Source organism: Geotrypetes seraphini, chromosome 8 (assembly GCF_902459505.1).
Source record: "Geotrypetes seraphini chromosome 8, aGeoSer1.1, whole genome shotgun sequence".
In the NCBI taxonomy this organism is placed as follows: domain Eukaryota; kingdom Metazoa; phylum Chordata; class Amphibia; order Gymnophiona; family Dermophiidae; genus Geotrypetes; species Geotrypetes seraphini.
Window position 1 is genome coordinate 2,244,532 of NC_047091.1, and position 12,155 is coordinate 2,256,686.

Consider the following 12,155-nt stretch of genomic DNA (forward strand, 5'->3'; position numbering starts at 1 on the left):
TCGACTTGAGAACCAGAACAGGCCTCCAGTCCTTCGAGCCGGACTTTGGCACGATGAAGTATAAAGAGTATTTGCCAAAGCCCGATTCGTGTTCTGGAATGGGTTCTACTGCTTGGATGTGCAAGAGACGCTGCAAAGTATTATGGACCTTTCACTCCTTTTCCAGCTGACCTGCTGGCAAGTCCAGAAACAAATCCAGAGGCATGCAAAAGAAATCTGTATTGTGCCCTTCCCAAATTATGTCCAGTACCCATTTATCTGAGGACATGCGACTCTACTCCTAGTAAAACTGAGCAAGGCAGCCCTCTGGAGGGCTGTTTAGGAGAAGTAGCTGCCCAGGATCCGGATGTCTGGAATTGGAAGTGTTATCACTTGTTAACAGGAAGAGGCTTAGGGGCGGTGATTAGCAGCACTGGCCATGAAGTCATCCAGACTTTACCAAAAAACAAGCTGACCCTTGAAAGGAAGTCTATTTAAAGTGGCCTTGAAGGCAGCATCCCCCCCCCAGCCCAAGAACGGATCCAAAGAGGTTGGCACGCAGACACTGCATAAGCAGTAAGAACTCGAATAAGATCAAAAATGGCATCCGTCACATAATCCATACCATCCCGCACTAGCTGGAGACAGACATCCACTTCCGCAGAGAGTAACTTGCACAACCTTGTATGATAGGCACCCACCGCAAAGGAGACTGTCACCGCCTTGATGCCTGAAGAAGCCACTTCAAAAAGTTAAAAAAATATATATAGAATATCCACTCTGCGATCCTGGGAGTCCTCAAACACTACTCCTCCATCACTAGGGTGGTCCGTGTGCTGGGTATCCTGTGCCACGGCGGAATCCACTTTAGGTTGCTCAAAACTACTGAAAAGCAGGAGCCAGCAGATAAAGCTTAGATATAGCTTGAGAGAGCCGGAAAGAACAGCCTGGGCATCCTATTGTTCTGTAACCAGACCAAGAAGCTATGGATAGGATCGAAAAAAAAGAGGACAGCACATTAGAATGGTCCATGATGGACAATGTGACATGGAAAGAGGAGATTACAATTTTTTGCTCTTTCAGAACCTCAGCATTAAAATGGTGGACAAAGCCATGCTTAAAAGGTCTGCTGATGGAGGGGTCCTCACCCAAATCCAGACTCTCAGGGTGACTGTGTTAGAAATATGATGGCAGATAAAGGCCAAATGGCCTATCTAGTCTGCTCATCCGCAGTATCCGCATTATCTCTTTCCAAGAGATCCTACGTGCCTATTCCAGGACATTTTGAATTCAAACACAGTCTCTGTCTCCACCACATCTTCTGGGAGACTGTTCCATGCATCTACCACCCATTCTGTAAAAAAGTATTTCCTTAGATTACTCCGGAGCCTATCGCCTCTTAACTTCATCCTATGCCCTCTCATTGCAGAGTTTCCTTTCAAAGTAAAGAGACTCAACTCATGCGCATTTACATTACATAGGTATTTAAACATCTCTATCATATCTCCACTCTCCCGCCTTTCCTCCAAAGTATACAGATTGAGATCTTTAAGTCTGTTCCCATACGCCTTATGATGAAGACCACATATCATTTTAGTAGCCTTCCTCTGGACCAATTCTATCCTTTTTATATCTTTTTGAAGGTGCGGCCTCCAGAATTGTACACAATATTGTAAATGAGGTCTCACCAAAGTCTTATACAGGGGCATCAATACCTCTTTTTTCCTAATAGCCATACCTCTCCCTATGTAACCTAGCATCCTTCTAGCTTTTGCCGTCACCTTTTCAACCTGTTTTGCCACCTTAAGATCATCACATACAATCACACTCAAGTCCCGCTCTTCTGTCGTGCACATAAGCTCTTCACTCCCTAATCTGTACCGTTCCCTCAGGTTTTTGCAACCCAAATTCATGACCTTGCATTTCTTAGCATTAAATTTTAGCTGCCAAATTTCAGACCATTCTTCAAGCTTCGCCAGGTCTACAGAACCTTGAGGCACACCACTGGTAACGTCCCTTTCCTCAGATCGATCTCCATTGATCACTACTCTCTGTCGCCTTCCACTCAACCAGTTCTTGACCCAGCCCGTCACTTCGGGACCCATCCTGAGGGCACTCAGTTTATTTATTAGACGTCTGCTTGGAATACTGTCAAAGGTTTTGCTAAAATCTAAATACATCACATCTAGCGCACATCCTTTATCCAAAATAAAAGCAATGTCAGAAGCAAAAGCGACATAATATCCTTAAGGCATAATGCAATTGAGCTCTGCCAGAGCCGGATGAGAGGGCTGGCTGCATTCAACAAGTTGGGTCCGAAGAATAAACTTTCCAGAAGAGCCAAAAAAAAGGCCGGTGAAAATTCACAGCTTCGTGTAACAGATTCATAATACTGGCGTTTGGTGCCAGGCTTCAGAACGGCCTCTGGGCGGTATTTTTTCCTGAAATCACAGGCTGGCTCCACAACCCTTCAGAACCCAAAGGAGAAGCCTGAAGCTCCTGCCTCCTTACCCAGCATGCTGCAGCATGCGGTACACAGTCTGTTTATGTTTATTAAGAACTTTATATACCACTTAACAGCCTAAAAGGATCCAAGCGGTTTACAATACATAGTTCATATTCATCAAGATAAGAACTCCATTATAAATAGAAAAGGAAAGATTAAGAACAAAAGTTATTTTTTTTCCCATAAAATATCATAGTAAACATCACAACAATAACAATTCTAATAGTAAAACAATAAAACAATAAAATCTCAATGAACCATAATACATACAGCTAAATATTTTCCATTACAGAATTAATCATTACTTAAATACAAAATTAATTATTACATAAACACAGATCAGTCGCTGATCCGGTGCCAATTCGACACAATCAATGGACATATTTGTTAGATTAGGGGCTGGAGAGTCCATCACAAACAATTTTTAATCAAATTGAGGGTTTTTGAGGCAGAAATAAAACTTTGAAAGAAAGATCGATAAAAATCCAAGATGGCCGTTGCCAGCGAATTTGCGTCCAAAATGGCAAAAATTAAAAATAGCGATTTGGGATATGGGGAGGTAGGAAACCTGAACCCTACCCTCAGAAACTCTCAAAAATGAGTTTGAGAGTTTTTCACAGACCACCCCAGCAGCTCCCATAGGAATTAACAGAGGTGTACTCACAGTCGGCTCTTTTCACTGCAGCTGAATGGAGGAAAAGGATTTTCTGCCTCAGAATAGCTCCAAAACGACCAGACTTGAAGATCTTTGGACTGCCAGTCCGACGGACACCAACTATAACCTCTGCCCCTACAGGTCTTCTTCATGTGACCGGGGGTGGGAAACGCAGCCTGCACCCTGAAACCTGGAGGAGTTTTACTCAGGACGAGATCAGCGGGCAAGCAAGCTTCCAGAGGAATGTACTCCTGAGTCCAGGAAGGTTGGCACACAGCAGGTTGGTTCCACAGATCCACCAAAGTTTTTCAGTGAAGCAGCAATCTAGCTCCGCAGGACTGCGTCCTCTCCTCTGACAGACGACCACCACATAGAGGTCTCAAGGCACTCAAGTCACTGAAAAAGATGAACTTTAAGTGAAAATATAAGAATAAGATGCAGAGCAAATCCAAAAGACTTTTGCATAGATTGCTTGCAGAAACTGAAAACTACAGGGGACTCTAACTCTCTCTCTGAGGTAGGAGGAGCATGTGCTCAGAAAAATGTTTGGATTTCTACAACTCACAGATTGCGGGAGGAGATTGTACACCTAGCGTACTAAATCCAGAAGAAATGTAACAGAATCTGGGAGTATAGTTGCTAGATGGGGCGGGGGCAGTGATAGCCACAAACTGATAAAGATGATACAATGTGAGAAATGTATTCATATAGACATCTCTGAGTCACTGAAACCAGTCAAATCCAGATACAAACTGGAAGCAGGGATGTAATGACACTTCTTTTAGCAAATTGTTACCTAGGGATATTGTGAAATGAGCAAAAGCCATTGTGTCAATCCAAATACCAAACATTGTTTTCTCTACTCAATAAGACGATGCAATAACGTGATTCTTGGGATTACACAGAAAAGGACCAAATTCTTACTGACTTTGGCAGCTCCAGTCTCTTTGAAAGCAGCAGGCTCGAGCCTACAAATGGAGAAAAATAAGAATATTTCAACATCACAGCCATCTAATTCAGGAGTTACATTAAAGACAACAAAAGGGGAATTAGAGATGGGATGCAAAAGAGAACATGAAGAGAATGGCAGGAAGCTCATGACAGGAACATGCAGAGGACAGTAGGTGGGGAAAAATGACAGTAGCAAGTGAAAGAAAGCAAAGTTATTTATCCCTTTATTTGGAATTGTTGCTCAGAAGCAACATGTGTTTTCTATGGCTCTTAAGTGAGGGCTGCATCTCCAAATGCCTGTTACTTGGCACTGTTACTCTCGTTCAACTTCAAGTTATGTAAAACAGCCATTTCACCATCTGTCAATTAAAGGGTTAACAATAACAAGTATTCTCTGAGGACAGCTGAATATTAGTCCTCAAAGAGAATGACATCATCTGAAGTGGTCCAAGTTAGAAAATGAGTAACAAAACTCGTTTGGAGAGCTTTCTAGTATGGTCAACTGTGCATGTGCAGGTTTGGCAGTCATGGGGGGGCCACCCAAGTACCAGGTAAAGCTTCAATTAGAAGACACCATCTTTTAGAAAAGGTGGGAGGGATTTATGAGGACTAATACAGACGCCCTTGGAAAATAGGGCCAGTCTTAGCAATTGCAGGTTAATGTGCAGACTAGTTTGGTGAGGCCCCTACACTATCTAACTCATCCCCTGCCTACCTCCCACCCCCTACTTATAAGATTTTTTTTAATTAAAAAATATTTATGAAATTTCAAATAAAGACAAATCAAGCCTTCCTACCTTTCCCTCTTTCTAAAAAGCTTTCATGTTTTACTTGTATACTGATATTTGTCAACATTTGCTAATTTCTGATCTGAAGAAAGGGTTACTTTCGAAAGCTCATCATAAAATACATTGAGTTTGTCCAATAAAAAGGTATTACTTTATTTCCTTTGTTCTTTATATTACTTTGAAAGTGGACTAACACGGCCACCATACCATTTCATAGGAAACTTATCCCCTCTTCTATTAAACTGCGCTAGCAGTTTTTAGTGCAGAGAGCTGCGCTGAATGGCCCGCGCTGCTCCCAATGCTCATTGGAACTCTATGAGCATTGGGAGCAGCACGGGCCATTCAGCATGGCTTCCCGCGCTAGAAACTGCTAGTGCAGTTTAATAGAAGAGGCTCTTAGTATTAAGCAATGAAAATAACCAGAAATTATTTCAGTTCAAGTTCACTACAATTATGAGTTTCAATTCTCATAAAACAGAATAAAGTTAAAAAAAAAAAAATAATTATGATCCAGGTATTTGGGAAGAGTACTTTCAAATTCCCATATTACTGTAACCCACCAATTAGGAGACACAACACCAAAGATTCCCCTAATAACAAAAAAAGATGTCAAGTACATAGGTCCCCCCCAAAAAAATCAGGTATGTGAGGAGATAAACACATGAGTGGGTGCATGAGTAGTGATAAGTATATTAGGAATATGTGAATGTGTGCATGGGAGAGTTATGCATCTGAGAGGAGGCTTGGGGTGGGGAAGATGGATATGTAAGGGCTGTGCATGAGGTGGATATGAAAGATTAGGCTCTTACCTTTGCTAATGTTCTTTCTTGTAAATCCACACTTTATTCTGGGACCAGTGGGTTATTTCCATCTACCTGTTAAGACTGTAGGAAGTCTCAAAATTTCAGAGACCTAAACCCCTCTCCCTTATACCTCATCACTCATCATTATGCCAGTGCGCCTCAGTCAGTCTAAAAGCAGCCAGGAACAACTGTAGAGGACAGAAACAAGAGAGAAGGGAATAAACAGGGAGAACTCCCCGACAAGTAAATCAATTCTGCTCATATCAACAAATGCAAAACTGCAACAATGAAAAACAACATAACAGGTTAGGAAACATCAGAAACCTGAACGATAAAACAGTGCTATAGGGAGACACAGTCTGCACTGTCAGAAGGTGGTGCCTGAAACAGGGACCCTCCAACATTCTGATGGCACTCTTGTAAAGGTTGATCAGAAAACATAAATCCAGCTTACTAGTGCTTGTAAAGGCAGACGATCGGTGAATCAGCAAAGAATAGGGTGGGTTCCTGGAATAAAGTGTAGATTTACAAGAAAGAAGATTACCAAAGAACCTAATCTTTCATTCTTTTACAATCTTACTTTATTCTGGGACCAGTGGGAGCAGTCCTGAAAATTCAGGGTGGGACTGATGAGTCCGCTGCCAGAACAGAGGCACCAAAAGCAGCATCCCGCATGGCTGCCGCATCAATTCTATAGAATTTGGTGAATGTATGTAAGGAGGACCAGGTTGTGGCCCTGCAAATCTCATCCAGAGAAACAGCAGACGGACTCTGCCCAAGAGGATGAAACACCTCTGGTTGAATAAGTCTGCTTCATGAGGGGATGGGGCTTCTTTCTGGCTGCCATGTAAGCCACGGCAATGGCCATGGGAATCCACCTGGAAATGTTAGCCTTAGAAGCTGGCCTACCTTTGCAGGTAGGACCCCCAGAACAAACAGGTGGTCAGAAAGGTGAAACTCGTTGGTGACCTCCAGACATCGCAATAAAATTCTGTGCACATTCAAGGACCGTGTTATGGTCCTGCTCCCTCGAACCAGAGGAAGCAAAAGCAGGAAGCCAGACTTTCCGATTCACATGGAAAGTAGAAGCCACTTTCGGAAGAAAAGAAGGAACAGTATGCAGCATCACAGTGGAATTCATAATACCCAGAAAGAGATCCCTGCAACAAAGAGCCTGAAGCTCTAAAACTCTGCGGGCTGAAGTAAGAGCCCCCAGGAAGACCGTCTTGATCATGAGATCCCACAGAGACGCCTGCTTCAGAGGCTCACATGGCGGACGAAACCAGAGAGTGAAAAACCAGATTAAGATTCCAGGTCGGACAGGAAAGGTGCAAAGGAGGCCTAGGTCGCAGAGCACCCCGCAGAAAATGAACCACATCTGGATGAACTGCCAATGAGTCCCTCAGAGAAGGAGGGCCCAAACACAAAGACTGGCAATCTGTACTCAGAGTGAAGCTACCACTAGGCTCTTCTTTAGGCCATCCCGCAGGAACTCCAGGACCTGAGGAATGGATGGGAAACAGGCCTACCTGTCTCAGGGAGCACCAGGCCTGGTAACACCTCCAAGCATTTGCATAGGCCACCACTATGGACTTCTGTTTGCTGTGAAGCAATGTGGCAATCACCGCCGAAGAGTAGCCCTGGCTAGTCAAGGCCGTGTGGTCTGGATCCTGCATCAAAATCAGACATTATGTGAGAAAGTTAAAATGACATGGAAATCTGAGACCCCGATCCTGCTGGAGCTGAACCAGGTCAGCATACCACGGCTGCCTTAGCCAATCAGGTGCAACCAGACTCACTGGACCTTTGTGAGCCACGATTTGCCTTAACAGACGTCCTATCATGGGCCACAGAGGAAAAACACAGAGGAGACCTTCCGGTGGCCATGGCTGAACCAGAGTGTCCAACCCTTCACTTTCGGCTTTGCGACAACTGAAGAATCAATCCGCTTTCTTGTTGGCCACAGTAACCATGAGATCAAACATGGGGCTCCCCCACTGATTTATTATGCACTCAAATGCTCTTTAAGACAGTGACCACTCGTCCAAGGTCCAGCGTCTGACAACTGAGAAAGTCTGCTTGAACGTTGTCCACTCCTGCCATGTGTGCCGCTGACAGTGCCACAAGATGTCTCTCTGTCCACCAGAAGAGAAGCTGAACTTCCATGCTCAGAGATGGACTCCTCTTGCCCCCCTGCTGGTTGACGTAAGCTACTGCTGTGGCACTGTCAGAGAACACATATGGCTCGATGATGGAGACGACTCTCAAAGCAGAGAAGAGCCAGCCGAATCACTCGAAGCTCCATGCGATTGATCGACCATTTGCGCTCTGAGAGTACCCACGGGTTCTGAACAGGTATGGTCATAGATACTGATCTCCAGCCTTTTAAACTCGCAGCCGTAGACAGAATCACCTAATCCGAGATCTGGAGCGGAAGGCCTCTTGAAAGTCAGAGGGGTTGCAACCACTCTTCTACCTTCCAAAGTATTTAGATCAATGCTGTCTTGTTAAAATGTTTATTTTATTTTTATTTTTCCTCTAACTCTACTTTTCACTTCTCTATTACCCTCCAGGTACTTTAGTTAGATTGTGAGCCTTCGGGAAAGGGAATTTTTCAAGTACCTTTCTTATTTCTAATCTTAATGTATATTTTCTGTAAACCGCTTAGAACCTAACGGATGTAGCGGTATATAAGAAATAAATTACATTACATTACACTATGCAAGACTGTTCCATGCAACAGTCGTCCAGGGCAGGGGTGCATGTAACAGATCCTGCTGGGGATTCCAGCATGAAATGAGAGCATCCTGAAGTGAATGCAGGTGGTCTCTGGTCCAAGGAACTACATCGATTGCTGCCACCATAGTCCCCAGAACCTGAAGGTACTGCCACGCCGTCGGAACTGGAGTGGCCAGAAAATCCCTAACAACCTGTCGAAGCTTCTCCTGATGGGAGACAGGCAATATCACTTAGTTCTGTCCCATGTGAAATTGAACTCCCAGGTATTCCAGATCCTGCATTGGCTCGAGGTGAGACTTCCTAAAGTTTATCACCCAGCCCATTGCTGCAGCAACTGCATCACCTACTGAACAGCTTGATGTCCCTCAGACAGCGAGGGGACTCTGATCAACCAGTCATCCAGATAAGGATGAACCAGGGTGCAAAGATGGGCTGCCATCACCACCATCACCTCAGTGAAAGTTCTGGGTGCCGTTGCCAATCCAAAGGGCATCGTTGCAAACTGAAATGTCCCAAAACATAGAACCACAGATACTTCTGGTGATTTGGAAAAATGGGAATGTGGAGACAGTGGCGTACCAAGGGGGGGAGGTCCGCCCCGGGTGCAGCCTTAGTGGGGGTGCACAACCGGACAGGTCCGGAAAATTCCTGGGCTGTGACGGCACTCAGCGGCATCGGCGCGTCCCTTGTCCCGCGACAGTACTCAAGTTCGGTCTCCTTCTCCCGGCATCAGCAGAACTTCAGATCGGCAACAGGTGCTCAGTCAAAAGCTTCCCCTGACTGAACTGCCTGGGCGGAAAAAGGAAGCTGAGTCAGGGGAAGCTTTTGACTGAGCACCTGTTGCCGATCTGAAGTTCTGCTGATGCCGGGAGGAGGCCGAACTTGAGTGCTGTTGCAGGGCAGGGGGGCGCCGATGCCGCTGAGTGCCGTCGCAGGGGAGGGGCCTTGCCGATCTTGTTGCCAAAATCGGAAAGGTGAGGGAGAAAGATGGGCCTGTGATGGATGGAGAGATTGAGAGAAGGGGGACAGATGATGGAAGTGGAGAGAAGGGGGAGAGAGAAGAGGGCAGATAATGGAAGGAGGGGGGAAGAGAGAGAAGGGAAACATGATGGAAGTGGGGATAGAGAAGAGGGCAGATGTTGGAAGAAGAGGGGAAAGAGAGAGAAGGGGCAGATGATGGAAGTGGGGAGAGAGAAGAGGGCAGATGATGGAAGGAGGGGGAAGAGAGAGAAGGGGCAGATGATGGAAGTGGAGAGAAGGGGGAGAGAGAAGAGGGCAGATGATGGAAGTGGGAGGAAAGAGAGAGAAGGGGCAGATGATGGAAATGGAGAGAAGGGGAGAAGAGAGAAGAGGGCAGATGATGAAAGTGGAGGGGAAAGAGAACGAAGGGGCAGATGATGGAAATGGAGAGAAGGGAGAGAGAGAAGAGGGCAGAGGATGGAAGGAGGGGATAAATAAAAGGAGGGCACATGATGATGGAAAAGGATTGAGTTAGGGAAATACTGGAGGGGGTGAGGAAAAGAGGTAGCGAGCTGTAGGTAGACAGTAAAAAAGGAAATTGATGAGAGGGTAGTAAGAACGTAATCTAGATGAATGCAGAAAATAAATTGAAAAGGAAAATGAGGGAAGAAAGGGATTGCAGAAGAGAGGTGTGGGAGAGGGAAGGAGAGGAGAGAGATGCCAGACCAATGGGGGTGCAAAGAGAGATGGAAGGGGGAGGCATACAGTTTCTGGAAGGGGCACAGAAGGAGAGAAGATGCCATATAGGGGCAGAGAGATGGCAGACAGTGGACGGAAGGAAGACAGTAACAAGAAGATGAGGAAAGCAGAAACCAGAGAAGACAAAGGTAGAACAAAAATTTTCTATCTATTTGTTGCTTTGGGAGACATGTGTCACTGTTTCTGTGGTGTTGCATTGTGTGCAGAGTCCAGCTTCTTGCTGGTTCAATTTAACCTTTGTCTATGTATTTCTATTTTATCTCCCCTTTTACAAAACTGTGGAGCGTTTTTTAGCACCACCCATGGTAGCAGCTCTGATGCTCAGAATTCTATGAGCGTCAGAGCTATTACCACCATGGCTAAAATCCACACGGGGAGGGGTTAGTTTGTGATGACATATTCCATACTAGACGAAGGTGTTTTCTGTGTTCTGTGTGTTCGAAAGACATGGTTTTCTGTTAGGATTGATCTGTACTAGTCTGACTTGTTTAGTTTTACAATGGGTGTATTGATGTACTGCTCACTGCATATGTAAGATGCTGCCTTACATGTGTGCGGTTGAGTGCGTTGCAAGTAGAAAGCCAAAGCACGTTTACAGTCCAGAGTATGAAGTGCTGTTTCTCCAGGATGAGAATGAGGCTTTGGAAAAAACACTGGAAGAACAATGGATTGATCGAGATGAAATGGCTTGTTACTAAAAATCATGTTTTTTGTACAGATGGGGGGGGGGGGGGGTGCCAAAAAATGATGGGCCCCAGGTACCATATATGTTAGGTACGCCACTGTGTGGAGATATCCCTCAGTCAGATCCAGGGAAGCTAGGAACACCCCCGGCGCCGCTGATGTTATCACTGAGCACACTGACTCCATGCATAAGCAAGACACATTCAGTGCCAAAATTGACTGTCTTGAGGTCTAGAATCGGTCTCCAATCATCGAATCCTTTCTTTGAAACGATGAAGCATATCTAGTATCTCCCAGAGCCCAAGCCACACTCTGGAACAGGTTCTATGGTTGCAATATCCAAACCTTTTTTGTGAAGCAAGTAAGTAAAAGTAAGAGGAAAAGAAGGCCGTTTTGGTTCTCAAAATTAGTCGCAGAGAAGAAATAAGAGGTTAGTTTTCATAAACTACAAAAGATCATAGAAAGAGGAAGACAGGCAAAAATATCTGGAAAAGTTTAAGAAGCTGGTCGTGTAGTCAAGAAAGTAAAGATGAAAATGGAAGAAGAAATAGTTGGCACAGTAAAGGGAAGACAAGACTTTTTTTTTTTAGATATATTAGTGATAGGAAGAAGTGCAAAAGTTGCATTGTGAGACTCAAAAGGTGAAAGGAAGAAATATGTAGAAGCTGATAAAGAAAAGGCTGAATTGCTTAACAAATATTTCTGTTCTGTGCTCATGGCTGAAGCACCGGGAACGGGACTGCAGAAGACAAACATGACAGGTATGGAGGAGTGGTACACCCTGATCGATTTTCAGAGGGTTGAGTTCAGGAGGAGCTAGCTAAAAATGTAGACAAAGCGATGGGACCAGATGGCGTACATCCTAGGGTGCTGAAGGAACTTAGGGAAGTTCTGGTGGCTCCGCTGACTGACCTTTTCAATGAGTCTCTAGAGTCGAGAGTGGAACCAGAGGACTGGAGAAGAGCGGATGTGGTCCCTCTCTCCACAAAAGTGGAAGTAAGGAAGAAGTAGGGAATTACAGGCCAGTAAGTCTGACTTCTGTGGTAAGCAAATTAATGAAACGCTGTTAAAACAGAGAATGGTGAAGTGTCTGGAATCCTGTGGATTACAGCACCAGAGGCAACATGGATTCACTAGAGGTAGGTCTTGCTAGACAAATCTGATCAATATTTTTGACTGGGTGACCAGAGAATTGGCTAGAGGGAGTGCACTAGGTGTGGTGTATTTAGATTTTAGCAAAGCCTTTAATAGTGTTCCACACAGATGTCTAATAAATAAACTAAGTGCCCTCAGGATGGGCCCCAAAGTGACAGACTGGGTCAAGAACTGGT

General features: G+C 44.9%; 1 protein-coding gene across 6 annotated transcripts in view; it reads right to left on the bottom strand.

The window, feature by feature from the left end:
* Positions 1-12,155, bottom strand: part of CLASRP (CLK4 associating serine/arginine rich protein) — a 211,791-nt gene that overhangs the window by 70,374 nt on the left and 129,262 nt on the right. For 3 of the 6 annotated variants that reach the window (XR_004540410.1, XM_033955811.1, XM_033955813.1), the window contains exon 15: positions 4,065-4,108. Coding sequence is in view for 5 of the 6 variants with exons in the window: in XM_033955811.1 (XP_033811702.1) it covers positions 4,065-4,108 (44 nt within the window). In the remaining variant the exon portion in view is untranslated. The remainder of the gene's footprint in view (positions 1-4,064; positions 4,109-12,155) is intronic. The other 3 variants (XM_033955808.1, XM_033955810.1, XM_033955809.1) reach the window with 1 other exon arrangement.